Source organism: Monodon monoceros, unplaced genomic scaffold (assembly GCF_005190385.1).
Source record: "Monodon monoceros isolate NGI ecotype Baffin Bay Population unplaced genomic scaffold, NGI_Narwhal_1 Super_Scaffold_5, whole genome shotgun sequence".
Taxonomy (NCBI): domain Eukaryota; kingdom Metazoa; phylum Chordata; class Mammalia; order Artiodactyla; family Monodontidae; genus Monodon; species Monodon monoceros.
This window is the reverse complement of record NW_021703782.1, coordinates 105,484,496-105,506,258: the sequence shown is the minus strand read 5'-3', so window position 1 is coordinate 105,506,258 and position 21,763 is coordinate 105,484,496. Positions and strand designations below refer to the sequence as shown.

Here is a 21,763-nt window from a genome sequence, read left to right as displayed (position 1 = left end):
CCACCTTGCAGGGTAGCTCTGAAGAAGCAATAAAGCCCTTCACCAGTGCCAAGCACCCAGTAGGCATTTGGAAACTAGGAGCAATTGTCACCACGTTGCTCTTAACTGGCCCACTCTCTGGCTGTGCTTTCCCAACAGGTCTTGCAGAAACAGTCTATTGCGACCTACAGCCTGTGGACCCACAGGTGACATACATCACCAGCCAGGTTTCTGAGGGCTGTGTGGCTCAGAGCCCCAATGCTACCCTGGAAGTCCACATCCTCTTCTTGGAGTTCCTAAAGGTGAGTGCCTGATGGCAGGATCAGGTGGGGACCCAGCAGATGGCCCAGGGCCGATGAGATGAGGGGAACTTTTCCTTGTGGCTGTCCCTGGGACAGTGGGCTGAGTCCTCACCAGGGCCCCTGTCAGGAGTGTGACATCGGCATCTCATCTCACAGGGCCTGTAAGGGGTGGCATTTCTGGGGCAATCTTCTGGATGCCCGCACAAGACCCTGGTGGAAAGGGCTGTGTTTGGCCGGCAGTGGAGTGGAGAAGAGCCAGGCGAGCTGTCATTCATGTACCTCCAGTGATGGGGAGCTCACTGTTTCTCAGTGACACGGCTCTGCTCTAGGCAACTTTGACCTTGAGACAGTGCTTCCCTCAGCTGAGCGCAAATCTACCTCCCTGGAATGTCACTCATTGAAGATCTTGTGACCCAGCCAGGCAGCCCCCCAGAGACTGGAAGCCGGTGATGTCACCTCAGAGACCATTCTCCCCCCACCAAGAAGGTCCACCATGAGTTTGTCTAAGTCCCTCTTGATAATAATAACATGTTTATTGAGCACTTACTATGTGCTAGGTACTGTGTTAGGCCTGCTAAGTACCAGGAACAGAGTTAAGCACCTTTCGTGTATTAAACCTCCTGAGGGCCCATCTGTCAGGGTCTGTTTCCCCACTTTTCGGAGGGGAGAACTGTGGCAGGCTGAGAGAGGTGAAGCAACATGCCCGAGGCCAGAGTTCACTAGATCCCCAAGACTCCAAGCTAGGCCGTCACCTGGGTCTCCAGTGGATCTCAGTGTTCAGCCGGCGCCTGGCCTGCCCGGCGTTGGCAGCCACACCTGACCAACGCAGCCTCAGGTCCTGATAGCGATTTAGTGGTGTCAGCTCAGGGTGAACTTGTGGCCCCCAAAACTGTTAGGTTGCCCTGCATTTGTGCAGTGATAAGACAGTGCCAAGACCACCAATATCGGGGGGCCTGCTCCCCACCACCCTGCCTGCCACCAGGACTGTGGGTCTCGATAATCCCCAAGCCGAAGATAGCGCCCAACACACGTTGTGTGGTTTCCATAGCCATTGTAATTTTTTTCAAGTTTGCTAATGATATGGAAAATGAGATTGCCCTCTGTAAGTTCATTACGTGTGTTTGGATGTTCAGGTCTCTGTGCCTCGCCTGGGTGACCCCGGGACCCCCCCAGCCCCAATCACTCAACAGTGAGCCAGTGTCAGAGAAGGCTCCTGGCCAAGCACCCAGGTCTACTGGAGACAGATGTGTAGACAGACAGCCAGCATCCAGATGACTGGTGCTTTCTCGGGGGGCACAGGGCAGGGGTAGGCCAGCTGCTATGGGATTAGGCCGGGCTTCGTGGAGGATGCAGGAACAGTAACAAAGGCCAGAGTTCACGGAATGAAGGAGGCCGTGGGGAAGAGCAGAGGATAGAGTGAACGTACAGGCAGGAAAGTGGGACTCAGCTGAGGCCGGCATGTGATTCACTGCATCGGAGCTTACAGCTCACCTCGGGGCAGGGCTGGGGAGATGGATAAGGCCCCGTTGCCATAGGAAGGGGTTCGGTCTTTACCCTGTGGGCAGTGACAGTCGTTGGAGGGTTTTTAGGGGCATGACAGGGTGCTGCTGTAATATGTCATCCTAGAGCTCACGACAACAGAATCTCCCTGTCGCACTCTGCCTCTTCCAGAGAACTCAGTCCGTGGAGTGTCCAGCTTTTAACTCAAGGAGTCAGGCTGCAGGCTCCAGGACGGCTGGGCCTGTTTGTTTGAGGGGGTGATGGAGAGAGCCAGGGTTCGGGAGATGGGGGCTCCAGTCCTGGAGCACCTCGTATTGTGCCTGGCATGCAGAAGGGACTCCTCCCCGCACTCCAATAGACACACACTTCTTGGGCTAAGGGACTCACCGAAGAATCATGGAGTAGCAGAAGCTGGCCCAGGGCCTGGAGTATACCAATGACTCTTTGTTGAGTGTATGAATGAATGAATGCACTGCCATGTGACCTTGAGGCCAGTGTTAAGAGCATGGGCTCTGGAGCCAGACAGTCTTCGAATTGAACCTTACCCCCCACCACTTACAGGGGCTCGATCTTGGGCCACCTCTCCAAGCCTTGGTTTTCCCTGGGAAACATGGAGGTGATAATCGTACCTAGCTCACAGGGGGCTGTGAGAATCCAGTGGGGTAGCACAGGCAAAATACTGAGCTCGGGCCTGCCCAGAGCCACTCTCGATGTTCAGTAGCTCTGCCTGTTGTTATCATAACGTCTCCTCTGTGGGCTCCGTGTCTCCCCTGTCAATACCCTCATTCGGCTGAGCATGCTACAGTGTGCAGCACATCTTCACGTCAGTCAACTAATTTGATCCTCTTAGGTTGTTGCTACGAGGCGGCTGAAACAGGGACTGTGAATCCATCTGCAAAGGCGGAAGCTGAGGTCTAGCCTGATGGAGCTGGGTGTTCCTGGCTTCTTGCCCCAAGGGTCGAGCCCATGATCCCACCAGATCTACTACCGTGACAGCGAAAGACCCGTGGCTTCCCTGGGAGACATCTTCCTCCCCAGGCGGCCCCCAAGAAGGGGGTCTACAGCTCAACAGTCCCCCTCAACCAGTCCTCGCCAGGTGCCTGCTCTGTGCCCAGCCTATGTTGGGCATTGATGGCACAGAGAGAAAGCAGATCTGGCCCTTGCCCTTGAGCCACGCACAGGGGAGGCAGAGGTGGGCACTGGCATCCCTGGCACCAAGTGATGGACTCGGGAGCTGGAGAAGGGGATGCAGGGGCCTGCTGGCCCCGGGAGGATGATCACTGAGTGTGGACGGAAGGAGGCATTAGGGAAACGACTCCCAGTGTCTAGCCAGACCGAGAGGGGAGTCAAGGGCATTCCAGGCAGAAGGCACTGTGTGAGCAAAGGCCTAGAGGCAAGAAACACGAGCGGGCAGCGGTGGCGTGGGTGGCGACCGTCTCAGCAACAGGCCCAATCCCTCCCAACCTATGGCTGCTGCCTTCAAACCCTGGCACAGAGAAACAGCTTTCCCCTGCATCCCCGCGTGGCCTCTGAAGCCTTAGATTTCCTGTGAGTGGGCGGCAGATGAGTTGTGGCAGCCAAGAGCCTCGGGGAAGAGAGGTTCGGAGCGGGGGTGGGGGTGGGGGGTGGTGGGGGGGTGGGGGTGGGGGTGGGGTGTTGGGAGGGTTTGCAGACAGACGAGGGGGCCGCTGGGCAGGGGCTCTATCTTGCTGGGTCCCCGAAGGGCAAGCTGGAGCCTGGATTCCGGGAGGGGGCCCAGGGTCACATCCTGACCTGCGGAGACAGGAAACCGGCCGGGTGTCTCAGCAGTTCCCGTCAGGCCGACTACACGGGTCTGCTGTCCTCCTAACAAACCCCAGACAGCCAGAGCTGAAGCAGCCACTGATTCACCCCACTTCTGGGCAAACTCAGGGAACTGACGCTGCCTTGCCCAGCCCCAAGCACACGACTCACGGGGCTCTGGCACTGACTCTTTCCTGGGGAGAGAGGCAGACAAGGCTGCTCGGGCAGAGGGAGGGCAGGGGGCCCACGGGTTCCCCCAGACCATCCTGGGAGGCTGTGAAGGGCTGTGGAAGGCAGTGCCGCCCTCAGACCTGGGCAACGGGTCCTTGCCTGGCACCCACAATTTGCAGCCCCTCTCTGGCCCTTGTCCAGTTGCATCTCCCCTGCCCTGGGTGGGGAATCTGCCGAAGGGACCTGCGTCCCTACCCTGGGAACACAGGACTCCAGAATTCCCTGCCCAGATGCGCTGGGCCTCCTCCCAGGGTTGGATGGGGCTCTTTCTTGTCCTTTCCTCTAGAAGGGGCACTGCACGGCTGGGGTCAGCTCCCTTAGACCTGAAGGCTGGGTGAGGTGACTAAGGGTGGACACTGATGGTGCAGAGAGAAAGCAGACCTGGCCCCTGCCCCGGAGCCGCTCCTGGGGGAGGCAGAGGTGGGCGTCAGCAGCCCTGGTACTGAGTGATGGGCTCAGCAATGGGGGCACAGGGGGCTGGGAGGAGAGAGCATGGCAGAGCTTGGGCATCCAGGCTGGTTTTCCACACGTGTCCGTGTGAAGAGAAGCAAGGTGGGCTGGGGCCGGGGGCTGTCATATATGTTCTTGTGCCAGGCCTTGCAGACATTAGGGGCAAGCTTGGTGGAGGGGCATGGGCTGGGGGTCAGACAGACTGGGCAGGGATTGCATCTGCTCTCTCAGTGCTGTGTCCCCAGTGTTCAGCTCAGGGTCAGTCCAGGTACTGGATGGATGGACGGACGGATGGGTCGGTGGGTGAATAACGGAAGGAAGGGGAAATATACGTGGGTATAAGCATTTGCCTGTTGTCCATCCCCAAGAGGTTGGCGGTGTCACTGACAGTTTGCGGGTGTTACTCTTGTTCTCTGCCGAGCTCCTTGATGACAGGCTTACGCCTTCTTTCCTGTCCCCCTTTGACAGCATAGAAGCCCCAGGCTGGGCCCAGTGCTGGTCTCTCAGACAAATGAACTGGGGATGTGGGGAGAACACGGGCTGACCAGGGACCCTCAGCTGGGGAGAGGAGCATGCCTCTCCTGGGTGTTCTGGAAGCCCACCCTGTAGCCACCTGGCTGGAGACCATGACCCCCAGATGCCAGTGGGAGCCCCAGGAGGCCAGATGGAACGTCACTGAGCCCAGCTCCTCCCTGCACAGAGGGGGAGACTGAGGCCCAGAGAGGGGAAGCTGCAGGGTGGCGTGGCTGAAGTAGGTCCCAATTCCAGCTAACTGCTGCCCAGCTCTAATGCCAGCCTCCTCAGCCCCCAAACCATGGCACTCCTCTGGATGAGCGGGCAGGGAGAGAACCGGCAGTAGTGAAAGCCAATCTAGCAATACTACCATGGGCACTGGACAACCCGCTTTGCAGGCAGACTCTCACTGAATCCTCACAAGTCTATGAAGTGGGTATATTGTTCAGCCCATTTTCCAGATCAGGAAGCCAAGGCCCAGAGAGAGGAAGTAACTGCCCAGGGTCACAAGCGAATGACTGAGCCCGGGTTTGAATTCAGGTCAGTCTGGCTTTGCCCCCCTTCACCCGTTACCCTGCCTGCATGTGCCGTCTGAGTCTGCTGGGGTGGACAGAGGACGGCTGGCTCCAATCTGGCCGGCTCCAGTCAGGCCCTCGGAGTGGGGGGGCTGCAGGCAGCCCCGAGGCTCCACTCCTAGAAGAATTGCTGGAAGCGACTTTCTATAAGTGGCTACTAGCACTCAGGACCTCCTCACTGAAATCTCCCCTTCCCGCCACTGACTGCTGGGCCAACAATGGCATCTGTGGGACACGGGCACAAAAATAGAAACATGGTCTCCCGCCCACTGGCTCAGGGAGGGGGCCGGGGCGGGCCCAGGCCGGCCCAGGTTGCAGAGTTGGGGGAGAGGGCTTGGCTGGCCTGCCCGCCTCGCTGGGCTCCCAGAATTCCCAGGATGACATTGGGAAGACTGGGAGCTTGGGGTGGGGGGCAAGGCAGGCCCCTTTCTTAGCCTTTGGGCTCCAGGCTGGGAGGGAAGAGGGAAGTCGGCGTGTGAGTGACCACACTGATGAGTCAGGGCCATGGGATGGAAATGTTTGCTGTGGAAACCCTGACTGGGTTTTTCTGGTAACCAGCTGGCCTTCGGCTTGGCCCAGGGGCTCAGAGACCCCAGGGAGCCCAGCCAGCTGAGTTTCCACATGACTCGCTTGCTGTGTGGCCCTGGCCCCTTCCTGCCCCTCTTTGGGCCTCAGCCCCCACCCCCTTCCCAGCCCCCAACTCTACAGGGAGGGACTTGGTGACAACTGAATTGGGGGATTGGTATGTGAGCCCTGGGAGCACAGCCAGATGTCATGACAAACTTCACCAAACTCCAGTCTCCTAACCCCCTCACCCTCAGCATGACCCGACCCTGACCTCTACTTCTCTTTTTTAACTTCCTTTGTCCCGAACCCCACCTGGTTTTGGTTCCCAACCCTGTCTTACTCCCATTTCACAGATGGGGAAACTGAGGCACAGAGAAACTGGGACATTTACAGAGCGGCAGCAGGAACGGATGTTCACAGGGCTCTTTCCTCCCAGCTCAGGGGCTGCGCTCCCAGTCGCTCTGTCACCTGCAACGCTCTCGGCCTGCGGGTGCCCACCCAAGGGCAGAGGAGGGATCTCCCCATCTGCAGCAGCCGTGGCACCTCCAAACCATGGAGCCCATCTATTCACCATGTATGGGCCTCAAGGTCTACTCCTCTGTGGGAGGGCAGACAGATGGGGCTGGACAGTGATGAACTGTGGGGCAGTCTGGGGAGCGGCAGGATTGAGAGGAAGGACACGGTCCAGGTGAGCTATCCAGGGGTCCAGGCACCCACTCTGGCACCAGGCTGATGTGCACTGGGCGCCTGACTTCATCACTCACCTTGGCACGTGACCTCCCTGTCCCCGATGGCTGCATCTGTGAAATGGGAGAGTACCTGACCCTGCTTCATGAGAGCATGCGCAACTTTCACAGCACAGGACCGGGCACAGATTAGGTTGAACCACGTGAAATTACTGATATTTGATTGTTGTTTCTTTAAAAGCTTTATCGTGAAAACATTTGCCTGTTTAAAGTGTACAGTTGAGTGGTTTTTATCAAATACACAGAGTTGTGCAATCATATTCGATTGTTCAAGCTAATAATACATAGGCAACTAAGGCAAGGAAGCTGGGGTGGGTGCATTCTTGATGGTTCAGACAGGTCAGCAGTGCCCGGGCCTTTCCTGACACCGCCGAGGTGGGTCTTCCTTCACTCCGGTTAATTTCGAGTACTGATCACAATCCTGGAACAAAATGTCAGTTCTGACCTTTAGATTGGTGTTTCATATTTTGCCAGAATATGATATTAAATCCAGTATTTAATTCTTCAAGTGTTTAGAATGCATAATATTTTTAAAAATTTATGAAACAAGGTATTTCAAAATCCAAAAGTTATAAACCCATTAGAAAACATAAATTAATCAAAAATGTGAACTTATACAAACATAAATTTGAGACACATCATTCTACTATAAATTAGTATAAAAGTGATTATTCAAAAAATAGGCAACATAAATAGCTCACTAAAATGAAAAAAAAATTTATGAAACATTGAAAATGAAACATTATTTGCTTTTCTGTTGTTGTTTCAAAGAGCAAACTTACAAAGCGTGATTATGGTGTCATTTTTAGGTAACGGAAATATTTCTGGCAGATTTTTCCAGCAGCTGAAACACTCTCTGGCTCTGTGACATCAGTTGGGGAAATGGCCCGGAGATAATTAGAAGTTAAATCTAAAAACTTTCCACTGATGTCTTCATCTTGAAATATCTGTCTCCTTTTTGATAAGTTTGAGGAGATTTGGGGAGGGTCAGCTTTTTGTCTCTTTGGAGAGACTGCCAGCTTTTGAGAGCCTCTGGAGTTTGTGTTCCAGTCAAGTGTTTCCATCTGTCTTTGTCCTCGTGAGGACGGGGCTTCTGAGGCCTATACCTGTCTCAGTTTCAGGAGTCACCTGTTCATACTCCATTGGTTCAGAGAGTCTTTGAGCAGAGCAGGGGTTCTTCTTTCGATAGAAGCTTTGCCTTGTGGATTGCTGTGTTCTTTTTCTTCTTGAGAATAAGGAGGTATAGAAAAACGTGATGGGACAGGATAGCGGTTGAGAGTAGAGGCCTGCCCAGGTCCAGATCTTAGCTCCATACTTACTTGCTGTGTGATCATGGGCAAATGACTTCACCTCTTTGTGCCCCACTTCCTCCTCTGTGAGCGAGAATAACAACGGTACCTACCTCTTCGGGTTGTCGTGGGGATTAAGTGAGTCAATGTGTAAAGCACTTAGAATAGTCCAAGCACTTAGTAAGCACTATGTAAGTGTGAGGTATTAATTAATGTTGTAGTCGTTGTTATGAAAGCATTCTAAATGCGTACACCATGATCAATTAAAATTTTTAATGCAGTCGGTACCTCTCAAGACACAAATGATTTCAACTTACATTTCTTATAAAATATCAAAATAATGGTATTACTCAACAAAATATGAGTAGTTAGTACTTTAAAATAGTAAAGCAAACAGGAATACTGCAAACTGGGGAGGGTTTGATGCCTCAACGCTGTTGCATAGGGACAGAGAAAGGGCACAGGGTACTCTCTAAGTCACACAGGCGTTTGCAGGCCTGGTACACAGCAGGTGCTCTGTGGAAATAATAAACCTCAACTGACTACTGGATAAAGTTCAGGTTCATTGCATTTACTTATTTATTTTCATGGAAAGGCATTTTATTTTATTTTATTTTATTTATTTATTTTTTTGCGGTACGCGGGCCTCTCACTGTTGTGGCCTCTCCCGTTGCGGAGCACAGGCTCTGGACACACAGGCTCAGCGGCCATGGCTCACGGGCCCAGCCGCTCCGTGGCATGTGGGATCTTCCTGGACTGGGGCACGAACCCGTGTCCCCTGCATCAGCAGGCAGACTCTCAACCACTGCGCCACCAGGGAAGCCCAAGGCATTTTATTTTAAATATAGCCGTGTGTACATGTCAATCCCAAACTCCCAATCTATCCCTTCCCGCTACCCTTAAAGAAACATCTCCTTGGATTTGCTGGGACTCATCTCCTTCATTCGTTCAGTAAATATTTTTTCTGGGTACCTCCTGAGGGCCAGGCACTGTGCTGGGCTCTGGGAGACAGGAGTGGACAAGCTGGGCAGGGAGAATGGAGTGGAAGCTTACAGTAAATGAGTCGTCACTACTGATCTGGTGGCACAGCCTGTGCAATCTGACTGGTCTCTGTATGTGTCTCTCCCCTGCCCCCGTTCCAGGAGGTGTCAGTGCTGGAGCTGACTCTGCAGACATCCAAGCACAATGGCACCCTGCCCCGAGAGGTGCTTCTGGTCCTCAGCACTAACAAGACCATCTTCCTGAAGTTGCAGGCTCCGGGAATCCCACTCCACCTGGCCTACGTGAGTGTGTTACCTCCAGCCCCAGCCTCAGGCACGGGCCTGCTGTCCACCTCTGTGGGCCAGGGTCCCCTACTTCTCATTTTCATTCTGACATTATTCACCAGGGCCCTGCCTGGTGAATCCCATAGGGCCCTGACAGGGAGAACGCAAAGGGCAACAGAACCTGGGATAAAGAGCCCAAACCTGGAGGTGGGAATCAGGTTGATGTGCAACCCTGGCCAACTCCAATCCCCTCTCATAGCCTCAGTTTTCCCGTATGTGCAGTGGGAGAATTGGGGATAGTCCCATAAAATAACCTTGTCACTGTCTTTGAGAAAGTTACAAGACATAAATTTGAAAATATTTAAGTGCAGACGAAAAAGGCCAGGAAGAAACCTAACAATGATGGACTTCCCTGGCCGTCCAGTGGTTAAGACTCCACGCTTCCAATGCAGGGGGCACGGGTTTGATCCCTGGTCAGGGAACTAAGATTCTGCATGCTGCATGGAGTGGCCCCAAAACCAAAACCAAAACCAAACAAAAGAAACCTAACAATGCGTTATCGGTTGTTATGGGGAATTCCCTGGTGAAAAACCAAACAAAACAGTACTTATGGCTGGGGAGTGGGATTCGGAGAGATATCTGTTTTGTTCTTTAAACTTTGTTGAATTTGCAAGATTTGCTATAATTAGCATGGCCTAAGTTGGAGAAAAATTATTTTTAAAAAATTCAGATAGTAAGTGTCAGACACATCCACCAGAGAGAGGAGGTCCACTGTCCGGGACCCACAGAAAGGAAGTTCAGGGCTGGAGGAGGTGGGGCGGACCACGGCACTGCCCCCTCCACATGGAAGGCCCTGGGAGGTGATCCCCAGATGCGAGCAGCTGTTGTTTACAGCCAGAGAAAGCGGAGGGGAGGGAGCCAGAGCCCGGGGGAGAGCAAAGATAACAAATGCGAGAGAGACACAGGAAGAAAAATGGCAACGGAAAGAGGGTGGGCCTGTTGTGAGAGGAATAGACAGACTCTCAGAGAGACCACAGAGTTCCAGCAGCGGGAGAGAGGAGCTGGGGACCTGAAGAGAGGCCCAGATCCAGGGCTGCCTGGGAGACGGGCCCAGACACGGAGAGAAGTTGAGGGGGTGCGGGACTGGCGGCAGGGGCAGCACAGAGGCAGACGGGGCTGGCCAGCCCGGACGGCCCTGGGAGGGAAGTTGCAAGCCTAACGAAAGCCAACCAGGAGGGCAGAGCCGACCGACCCCACGCGGCACATCCCTCAGCTCCCAGTGCGGGAAACCGAGATCCTGCCACGGCTCCTCCTTCCTCTCGACTCTCCCCTTTCCCCTTCCCATTCCCGGACGCCCTGGCGGCCCAACCCCGGGATCTAGTCCCGGCGGCGGGGTTCCGGGTGACGCAGGGCCCGTGAAAAGCGCCCGCCCGCCCGGCCGGAAGGTCGCAGCAGCCGCCGGCTCCGACCTCCGCCAAGCCTTCCTTCCCCCCTCCCTCCCCCGACCCACGCTAAGAATACACGGCCGGGGGGCCGGGCCGGGGGCACCTCCGGAGCCGCGCGCGGCCTCGGCCCGCAATTTCCGGAGCCGGGCCCCCGCAGCCGGAGCCGGGACGCTGCTGGAGGGACAGAGAGCCTCACGGGGGCGCAGGCCTCTGTGCCAGACCCAGCGCCAGGAGACTGAGAAACGCCTTGCCCTTTAATCCCTATTACATCCCCATTTTACAGAGCTGACCCTGAGGGTCAGATGGGTAAAAGTCCCCCCACCCCCAGACTCTCCAGCTCTAACCCACTGCCCCAGCCCTTCCATGCGGGCGGGCGCTGAGTTCCTCACCCAGGTGCTCATCACTTTGCCCCCCTGTTACAGTCCTGCTCCATTCCAGGTGGACCATTCTATGGTGTCTTGCCTACTGCCACTGTCCGGCAGTCCCCCTTAGTATCTAGCCTGAAGCCCTTATGCTGCTGCTGCTTCAGCGCATGCCTCTGGCTTTGGAGATAGATGGAAAAGGAACTCTCTTGAGTCTGTGGCCCCAAGAGCTTCCTCTGAACCCTTTGACTTCACCAGAGTACCTACACCAGGAAGTCTTCCCTAGTTCCTTCCCCAGCCCAGCAGAGTCTCTCCTGAGGCGTGGGCAGTGGAGGCAGTGAGGTGCTGGAGCCACCCAGATTCTCATCCCTGTCCATCCAGGGGACGTGTCCTGCTCCTTTGTTTCTTATTAAATAATATGCTCTGTCTTCTGTGTTTCAAATGACTTGAGGCGTGACTAGTTTCTGGATGGTAAGATCCCTCAGAGCAGGGACCACCCCTGTTTGTCCTTCATTCATTCATGAATTCGTCCATTTCTTCTCTCTTGCCTTCTCCCTTCCCACGTGCAGAGAGCACCTGCCACGTGCCAGGCATTAGGGAGAAGCTGCCATGTCAGGATCCCAGTGCTGGGCCTTGGGCCCAGCACGAAGTTAGACAAATATTACTCAGTGCCTACTACGTGTCAGGTCCCCTGCAGGGGTGGGCGAGGCAGGCATTGTCCCTCACAGACCTTAGAGTGTGGGGGAAACAGACAGTAACCACAGATGTCGTTAAGTGTGGGCTGAATGAGGATGCCTATGGAGGGGTGGGAGGGTGATGTTTGGACAGGTGGAGGCACGTGGTTGTGTGTCCATCCAGCTCCCCAGGTGTAGGAAGGAGATGGGCAGATCCGGCTCTGGGGGAGCCCTAGTCAGGGGACTGTGAGCTAACTTCAGGTCCACCAGCCTCAGCACCCTCAGGCCTGGCCTCCTCTGCTCAGCCAAACCGCTGCCTCCTCAGATTATCTCCTGACCTCCTGCATGGGACAGAGGGGACTCAGGCCCAGGAACAGCACCCTGAGCCTTCACATATCTCCCCAGAACCCCAACCTGGTCATCTTCCAAGAGCCCGCAGAGGTCAACACCACACAGCTGCCACCCTTCACTACCAAGGGTGAGCTCCTCAACTGGGCGGATACAAAGGGCCCTGTCACCTCTGCTGCTGAGCTGAACAATCCCCAAAGCATCCTCCTCCGTCTGGACCAAGGTCAGCTTCCCCAACAGCCTCTCTGGGTTCGGGACTCGGCTCTGGAGGAATGTGAATTCCCCTGGCTCATTCCTCGGATGTGGACACTGAGGCACTGAGAGGGGATGTGATTTGCCCCAGGTCACACAGAGCAAGTCAGTGCGCTCTTAGGACAGCGATTACCCCTGCACCAAATGTTAGGTTGAACCATGTGAAATTGCTGTGCTCTGTCAGTTTCCTGAACTACAAAAACAGCGCTTTCTTCTTATTTGTTGTGCACCTACTAGGCACCAAGCCCTATGCTAGGCATTTGGGGACTCTGTGGGGACAGACCCAGACCCTGCCCTCCTGGAGCTGGCACTGTGGTGGGGAGATGATAATAAATATGTACACAAACAAATTCTATAATTTCATGTCATGGTAAATTCTATAAGAAAGATAAGAGGGGGACGATGTGCTGGTGGTTGCAGGGCTGCATCCCTAGCATTATGCCATGAGTTCATACCTTAAATTAACCCTGTCTTGACAGATGAGGAAACAGAGGCCAGGGACTTCCCCTGGGTCCCTCTGCTGTAAGTGGTGGAGGGGTGATTTGAACCCCGGTCCTCCCATGCCCCTCACTCTTTGCTCCTCCATCCTGCCTCCCCCACCGTTTCTGTGGCTGAGGGTGGGCCTCTGTATTAGATGCCAGGCTGCTCGAGGAGGAGACATAAGTGCGCTTGTCTCCGCAGCCCCGAGGTCACCGTCTTCCTGCAGTCTGGAACCCCACAAGGACATGGGCCACACACTCGAATGGAGCCCTAACGCCCAGGCCTCCGTCCGGGGCTGCCGCTTGGAAGGTGTGGCTGGCCACAAGGAGGCGCACATCCTGAGGGTCCTGCCGGGCCCAGAGGCCTGGTAAGGGTGCCCGCCCCAGCCCCACCCCTTATAAAGCCCCGCCTCTGTCCAAGCCTCAGCCCCGCCCCTGGCCTGGTCAGAGTACTGTCACCCCCACCTATCTCGGGGCCCCGCGCATTTCCTCGTCCACCCCACGGACCCACGACCGACCAGGTTAAGAGCGCAGTCGCTGCCCACCCGACCCCAGGTCTTGTCCCTGACCCGCAAGTCCAGGTCAAGCACCAACCCTCCACACCCCGTCCCCTGCACCCCGCACCACCGCCCGCTCTGATGCGGGGGTCTGTCTCCCCACAGGCCCCGGACAGTGACCGTGAAGGTGGAGCTGAGCTGTGCTTCGAGGGATCCCGACGCCGCCGTGCTCATCCTTCAGGGTCCACCCTACGTGTCCTGGCTCATCGACGCCAACCACAACATGCAGATCTGGGTGAGACCCCGTTCAGGTCTCCCCAAGGCTCCCCAAAGAAGAAAACCAAACTCCCTGCACCATCACCCCAGCCCTGAGGCTTTATACGTGATGATCCTTCTGCCCCCAACCTCTCCTTCTGTGCACTATCTATTCTTCCTTCGGACCTTCACCTAGATGTTACCTCCTCCAGGAAGTCTTCCATGATCCCTTAGGGAGGCCCCTAACCCAGCCCACAGGGTCAGGAAAGTTTCCTGGAGAGGTGAACTCCAAGCTGAGTTGAAAGACGAACAGGAACCCGTAGATGAGGGGAGGTGGCCCAGGCAGGGGAAACAGCAGGAGCGAAGGAGAGAGCAGGATCGAGGCCTGGCAGACCCTCACTGGCTTGCAGGTGCCCCCGCCAGGCTGTGTGCCCCCTGACTGTGTCTGTAGCTCCCTGCTCTGCCTCTCTCCCTGTCATTAGACCACTGGTGAATACTCCTTCAAGATCTTTCCGGAGAAGAACATCCCTGGCTTCCACCTCCCAAACACAACGCAAGGCCTGCTGGGGGAGGCCCGGAGGCTCAACGCCAGTGTAGTAGCGTCCTTTGTGGAGCTCCCTCTGGCCAGTGTCGTCTCTCTGAGGGCACCCAGCTGTGGTGAGCACCCGGATCCCTCCCGCGCCCCCGTCCCTTCCCTTGCCCTCTCCTTGGATCTGTAGCCACGCCCAGCTGCTGTGCGTGCTGGGCAAGTTGCATCCGCTGGTCAGAGCCCCGTTTTCCTCATCTGCATCTCAGGCGCCCTGAGAGTACCTATAGCTGTAGAAGTGCTTAGTGCTTAAGAGCACAGCGAGCCCGCAGTGACTGTCTGCCGGCTGCCTCTGCTGCCCTGCAGGCAGTGGGCTGCAGCCCTCACCCACACCGGTCCAGACCACCCCTCCCAAGGAGGGCTGCAACCAGGAGCTGCTCCTGTCCCTGATCCAGCCCAAGTGCTCCGACGACGTCATGACTCTGGTACTCAACAAAGATCTCATCTCGGTAAGGGAACTCCTGGCCTCCGGCCCAGCTGACATGGGCAACTGGTCCTTCCTCTAGCCCAAGAATCTTGGGGTCCTAATCCAGGCAGGAGGACAAATCATAGCCCTCGGCAAGCGTCAGTTTTTCCACTTGTAAAATGGGGTTGATAATGGTCCCTACCATGTGGTGAGAATTACATGAGGTCTGACGACCCAGCCAGATGTGGAACAGTAAGTGCTCAGTAAATAGATACTAGGTAGGCGTCATTATTAATCCTAAATGGAGGCTGAGCTGAGTGGCCACTTAGAATATCTATACAGTATGATCTCTGCCTAATTGAAGAACAAAGATGTTTATTATAAACATAACACAGGCTTTTTTAAATGTGGAAAAAATTAGAAGAAAATCTCAATCACCCCATCCAAAGACAATGGCTACCAACAATTTGGTGGATTTCTTTCTGGAATGTTTTCTCTGTGTATTTGTTATACAGTGTAATCATATTGGATGCAATTGTCTGTTTCCTGCTATATTCATTTAATGTATTCTTTAAACTTTGACATATGTACTTAATAATATCACTTTTTGATTATTTTTTTAACATTGATTTATTTATTTGGCTGCGCCGGGTCTCAGTTGTGGCAGGCGGGCTCTTAGTTGTGGCATGTGGGATCTTTAGTTGAGGCTTGCATGCGGGATCTAGTTCCCTGACCGGGGACTGAACCCAGGCCCCTGGAATTGGGAGCATGGTCTATTAACCTCTGGGCCACCAGGGAAGCCCCAATAACATCACTTTAAAAGCACATCCAGTCCCATGATATTGACATGCCATAATTAACTCCTCCTCCCTCGTTAGACATTTGGGTTGTTTCCAATTCTGTAATATTATAAATATGCAGAAAGTGTCCTTGTGCATATGAAATTTTTCTTTAAATAGGATTATTTTCTTAGGATGGGTTTCCACATTAGTGAGATTTCTGGGTCAAAATGAGTGAACATTCTGGAAGTTTTGATACATGTTGCCAACCGGCTTTCCAACAGATGATTCCAATTTTCATGGCTGATTAATGAGAACACTGACTCTCTCTCTCCCCAAATTATTATTTTTTGTCTAAAAAACTTTTTGCTGATGTGAGAGTGGGAACACTGTGTTCTATTCTTTTTTTTTTTTTTTTTGCGGTACGCGGGCCTCTCACTGTTGTGGCCCCTCCCGTTGCGGGGCACAGGCTCCAGACGCGCAGGCTCAGCGGCCATGGCTCACGGGCCCAGCCGCTCCGCGGCATGTGGGATCTTCCCGGACCGGGGCACGAACCCGTGTCCCCTGCATCGGCAGGCGGACTCTCAACCACTGCGCCACCAGGGAAGCTCTCTGTTCTTGTTTGAATTTCTACTTCTTTGATTAGTAGTGAGTTTGGGCTTGGCTTCGTGTGACTGATAATAACCAAAGTCTCTGTGTGCGTTGTAACTTGGTATTTTTCTTGATGATTTTTATTAGCTTTTTACATGAAGAAAGACATTTGTGGCCCTTTGTCCATCATTCTTATTGAAATAATCTCTCCCGGTTTGTTAGAGTTCTTTAAATTTTCGCCAGAGTGTTTTTTAATTTTTTGGACATTTGAAAACGTTGGGCCATCCTAGCTGGTCATCTTTTCCTTTGTGATTTTTTCTCTAGTCTTTCCGAGGCAGGAAATCTCTCTGCCAGAGCCTTGACAGGTCATGCATGTTCTCAATGACGTTTAACTCTACATCTATGTGGAAGTCTTTTGGGGTGTGGGGTATTGGGGCCTAGGTGAAGCCCCACCTGTCTGTGGCCCATCTCCCCCTCCTCCCTTGCCTCTGCGTGGCCAGACAGATGTCTGGGAGGTGGAGGACCAGCGATGGCTGGCATTACTGCTGTCCTGTCCCAAGAGGTCTGGATGCATACACTGTAATCCATCGATCTTTGAAACATTACACTCCAGTTAAAAAGAATGTTCTAGATCTATAGTATAAACACAGAAAGATGTCTGTGATTTATTGTTCAGTGAAAAAACCAAGCTAAAGCATGAAGGACGGTATGATGCCATTTGTTAAAGATGAGTGGAAAGAAAGGGACTTCCCCGGCGGTCCAGTGATTAAGATTCTGAGCTCCCACTGCAGGGGGAACTAAGATCCCGCACGCCGGGCAGCACGGCCAAAAAAAAAAAGGAAAAAAGAAACCAACAAAGCCACACAATTTCTCTGAGTATATATGTCTTTAGAGAAGGAAACACTCATGATGTCACAGATCTTATTGCTAAGTACAAAAGTGCTTGTCAAGTTCAGGAAAAGTAGTCTTAAATGGTGTGGGATGATGAAAACTAACAAAAATGGGGAAAGGAACAGAGGCATGGCTGTGATTTGGGACCCCTGGGGGATGGTCAGTCCTTGGTGCTGGGGTGTGATGGACAGGTCCCCGGGAGCCCCGAGCCTCCTGACCGTTCCCCCCACCCCCCAACCCTGGCCCAGACTCTGAGGTGCACCATCACGAGCCTGACCTTCTGGGACTCCAGCTGCCAGGCTGAGGACAGAGATGACCAGCTTGTCTTGCGCAGCGGCTACTCCAGCTGTGGCATGATAGTGACAGAAAATGTGATCAGTAATGAGGTAAGAGCTGTGGTGGGAAAGGTATCAGGGCTGGCTTAATTGGTGCCCCCTGGATCTTCCAGGCTGAGGGGCATTTGGGAGAGCGGGTGTGATGCTCAGTCGGAAGACAAGTTTAGCCATTGGTTGGTTCAGTCTCCCCATCCACAAAAATGGGCGCGTTGGGTGGGATACCCTCTGGGTTCCTTTCTGGCTCTGACCAGCTCCTTGGCTCTGTTCCTGCAGGTGATTGTCAACCTCCTGTCAAGCTCGTCACCACAGCAGGTGAGATGGATGATCACCGTGCTAACCCATCTGGTCCAGGATCCTGGGGTCCATTCCTGGCCTGGGAGGGAGCAGGCCTCAGGAAATTCAGGCCCTGATCCTGGCAAGCCAGTGTGTCTCCAGCGTGCCTCAGTCTCCCCTTCCGTGCAACGGGAGCAGTACTGTTTAGGGTTATGTTCTCAGCCTCTCAAGTCAGAGGGTTCATGCACATATCGGCTGTGTGGCCTTGGGCAAATCACATAAGCTTTCTGGGCCCAAAGGTCCTGTTAATAGTGGCATAGGAAAGGATCCCCATACGGGATGAGCCATCACTGAGATGATGCATGAAAAGCACTTCACACAGGTCTCGTGCAGAGCAAGTTCTTAAATCTCAGTTTGGGGTGGGGGGTGGTTTAAGGTGGTGATGAAGGTCAGGCAACAACTCTGGACCGTGACTCCTGCTCCCACCCCTTACCTCCCTGGCTGGGTGCCTCCCCGACTGACCAAGCCCCCCTCCCATCTCCCACAGAAAAAGGTGCAGTGCATCAACATGGACAGCCTCTCCTTCCAGCTGGGCCTCTACCTCAGCCCGCACTTCCTCCATGCCTCCAACACCATCGAGCTGGGGCAGCAGGGCTTTGTGCAGGTACTGGACTTGACCTCTTAGGCGTTGCCAATGCCTGGGATTTCTCAGAGCCTTTCTTTCCACCCAATGGAACTTGACTTCCCAGAGGGAGGAGGGAGCCCCCATGGTGCTTGGTGGAGGGGAGAGGCAGAGCTCAGACACTGGTTGGAATGTTGCCTCTTCTTCCTCATTCGCCCCAGGCAGGCCCATGACCGTCCTTCCACCGTCAAGGTTCTGGAGCGGGAACTCTAGAATGAGTCTAGCTTATTTCATGAGAACAGGCAGGGCGGAGAGTTAAGAGTAACTGACCGTGCCTCGTCCCCCTTCCTACCCATGCAGGTGAGCGTGTCCCCATCGATCCCTGAGCTCACGATCCAGCTGGACAGCTGCCAACTGAACTTGGGGCCTGACATGGAGATCGTGGAACTCATCCAGAGCCAGGCGGCCAAGAGCAGCTGTGTGAGCCTGCTGTCCCCGAGCCCTGGTGGCGACATGCGCTTCAGCTTCCTCCTCCGTGGCTACATGGTGCCCATGCCCACGACTGGGGTCCTCAGCTGCACTGTAGCCCTGCGTCTCAGCACTTGGTCCCTGGTGAGTAGGGGCTGGGCTAAGCCCAGCTTCAAGGGTGGCCTCCGGGTCTGGAGTTTTCAGGAAGGGATGTGATAGACCATGAGGATGTGGGACCAGTGGGCGAAAGACACAGCCACAGGCAGGCGCGTGGCCTCTGGGTACCAGGGGCACTCTTTCTGCCACCCTACAGCCTTCTGATGGCTGTGTCTTGGACATTGGTAGGATATGCAGCTGCAACCATTAGTTAGCTATCCATCCATCCATCCATCCATCCCACCCAGTCATCTATCCATCTTCTCACCATCCCACCCAGTCATTCATCCACAGTCCTTCTATCAGCCCAGTCCCCCAGCCAGCCAGCCATCCTTCTACGCTCCCACCCAGTCATACATCAATCTCTCCACCCAGGAATCCATCCGCCCACCCATCTATCCATGTAGTATGATCACCAGTGTAATCTCAACAAACAGGAGACCTCGGGGAAGAGGGTTAGTACAAAGGACACAAAATTCTGATTTTCTGCACTTACTGGTCACATTTCACCATCCAGTGGATACCTGTTCTCAGACACTCAGCCCTGGACACACTCACACAGTCATCCCCAGGCCCTTGCACTCAGAAGGGTCTCCAGGATTAAAAGCCTCTCTGGTCGTATGAAGCTGGAGAAGCCCCTGAGGCTGCTCCTGAGTGGGCCTCTCCCCCAGCCACAGTGAGCCTGGGCCTCTGGGCTGACCTGGCTCCTCTCACCCAGGCATTCACAAGGGTGATGGATACAGTGCCCCCATAATCCTCACGGGAGCTAGGGCCTTCTCAGGAACTCACAAGAACCATTCCAGCAGCAGCCAGGGATTGTCTGGCCGACACCCTCCCACAGCACAGAACTCAGCACTTGCCCAAAGGCTGCCAGCCAGAAGGTGGTGGAAAGGGGGCTCAGAGTCAAGGCCCCAGGGTGGGCTGTGACAGGCCAGGGTCACAGAGGCAGGGAGTAAGCCTGGAAGCTGCTCTCGAAAGCTGTGTCACACACTGTGTACTCTTCCTCCCCAAGGACGTCCAGAGGACTGTCTCCACACGCCTGAACATTGTCAGCCCTGGCCTGCATGGTGAGTTCTCTCTAAGTCTCTCCAGGGTTCCAGGGGCTGAGGTCAGAGTGGGGCATGACGGACGGCCCAGAGGGATGGGTCTAGGCACACAGCAGGGAGGACCCCAGAGAGTAGGGTCCACAGCTGCATCTTCCAGATGGAGAGCCTTTGTTCGTGACCACCCCGTGGGCCCGGGTTCCAGGCCTTTGGTTCTTCTTGATCCCCAAGGTTGCTGGCTGACCTTGCTGGGGGGCGGGGCACGGGGCCTCCTAGGATGAGACTTGGGGCAGCACTGACCTCACCTTCCTTAAGGCCCCTACTGTGGGGGTTACGCCTCAGCCCTCAGCCCAGCTCCCTCCAGCCTGGGCAGAAGAGTCCCTGACACTGAAGGCAGAGGTGGGAGAGGCACCTGCCTCTTTGCCATCCCACCTGGGCCTGGATGGAGCCCCTACACCCAGCCTGCAACCAACAGTGCAGGCTAATGACCCCATTGCAGGGATGGGAACTCAGAGGCCTAAGGGGAGGCTGCCTGGCCCATAGTCACACAGGAATCGGGAGTGTGGAAAGAGTGAAGGTTGGGAAAACCCAAGAGCAGAGCTGAAGAGCCCTCAGAGGTGCTCTGGCCTACCCCTACCATGGTATAGGGCTCAGAGTGGGGCAGGGACTGACTTAAGGGCACACAGCGGGACTCTGGACTCTCCGGCCCCACTCACACTTTGCTCAGATTATACCATGCATCCTCCCTAAAAATGCATCTCTACCAGCCTTGGGAGGCAGAGGCATGGCCCAAAGGCCTGGCTGGGCCCTCTGGGTGGATGGTCATAGCAACCACGGCTTAGTGTCAGGCATGGGTGTGATGAACCCATTTGCTAGGTGAGGAAACTGGGGTTCAGAGAAGTCAGGGTCAGTAGCTGAGACTGGCACTGAAGCCTGTGCTCCTGGCCAGCACAACAGGGTAGGGGGGCAGGGAGGAGGCAGCAGTGCTGACCACAGCTGTCCTGCCCTTGGTTGCGCAGACAAAGGCCTCGTCCTGCCCGCCGTGCTGGGCATCACCTTTGGCGCCTTCCTCATCGGGGCCCTGCTCACCGCCGCGCTCTGGTACATCTACTTGCACACGCGTGAGTATCCCAGGCCCCCACGATGAGTGCTCAGGACCCCTCCACCACCACCTGGGGGAGCCCGGCGAAGCCTCTGGGGGAGTGGGGAGCCCTGGCCGGGGCCCTGACCTCCGCCCCTGCCCCCAGGTCACCCCGGCAAGCGGGAGCCCGTGGTGGCGGTGGCTGCCCCGGCCTCCTCGGAGAGCAGTAGCACCAACCACAGCATCGGGAGCACCCAGAGCACCCCCTGCTCCACCAGCAGCATGGCGTAGTGCCCAGCCCGGAGTCCTGGGGGCCGCCCAGCCAGCCCTCGTCCAACAGGAGAGACTGAGCAGCCACCAGCTGGGAACCAGTGGCCATGAACTTATCCTGGGACCCCAACCCCTCCACTCGAGCAAGGATGGACAAGGCCCTCTGTGCCCGCCCCTCCTGCCTCCCTCTCCAAGGCCTGCTGCCAGTGGGGGCACCAGCTTGGAACACCTTGGCGTCCCCCCACCCCACCACGAACCTTCAAACCCAGTGGGCCTGGGGTACGGCTGCCCAGCGCCACGGAGAGAGAGTCCGCTGCGCTATATGTCCACATTGCTGTAGCAACCCAAGTCCCTGTAATTTTAACCTGGACCCAGTACTCGGTGACGTGGGCTGGGCAGGAGCTGAGAACTCCAAAACGGACTCAGCCCAGCCCACCCAGGCTGACAGCGCCTCCTCCATGGAAACAGCCAGCCCAGAGCCACCCGGACCTGCTCCCATCGGCCTCTACATCTGGACTGGCCCAACTTTGGCGGGGGAAACAGAAGCCTAGCGGCACCCAGCCTGGGAGTGAGTGGGGGAGCCTAGCTCCTCCCTGCAACTGTCACACAGAGACCCCCCCCACCGGGCAGCCAGGCTGCCTGTCCTGGGCCCACCCCTATATACTCACCACCAATAAATCAGACCATGAAACCAGTGCTGGGCTGGGCTGAGAGAAGGAGAGTGGCACCTAAACTGGGGTTGCGGGGGGGC

General features: G+C 55.3%; 1 protein-coding gene across 1 annotated transcript in view; it reads left to right on the top strand.

Annotated features, from left to right (window-relative positions):
* ENG (endoglin) overlaps positions 1 to 21,706 on the top strand; it is a 29,895-nt gene extending 8,189 nt beyond the window's left edge. The window contains exons 2-15 of the mRNA XM_029201656.1: positions 139 to 281; positions 9,077 to 9,217; positions 12,086 to 12,251; positions 12,962 to 13,127; positions 13,422 to 13,551; positions 13,994 to 14,168; positions 14,404 to 14,546; positions 17,013 to 17,150; positions 17,373 to 17,411; positions 17,920 to 18,036; positions 18,355 to 18,606; positions 19,631 to 19,685; positions 20,681 to 20,782; positions 20,909 to 21,706. Of these exons, the coding sequence (XP_029057489.1) occupies positions 139 to 281; positions 9,077 to 9,217; positions 12,086 to 12,251; positions 12,962 to 13,127; positions 13,422 to 13,551; positions 13,994 to 14,168; positions 14,404 to 14,546; positions 17,013 to 17,150; positions 17,373 to 17,411; positions 17,920 to 18,036; positions 18,355 to 18,606; positions 19,631 to 19,685; positions 20,681 to 20,782; positions 20,909 to 21,033 (1,892 nt within the window). The 3' untranslated portion in view covers positions 21,034 to 21,706. The remainder of the gene's footprint in view (positions 1 to 138; positions 282 to 9,076; positions 9,218 to 12,085; positions 12,252 to 12,961; positions 13,128 to 13,421; positions 13,552 to 13,993; positions 14,169 to 14,403; positions 14,547 to 17,012; positions 17,151 to 17,372; positions 17,412 to 17,919; positions 18,037 to 18,354; positions 18,607 to 19,630; positions 19,686 to 20,680; positions 20,783 to 20,908) is intronic.
* Positions 21,707 to 21,763: the final 57 nt, after the last annotated feature.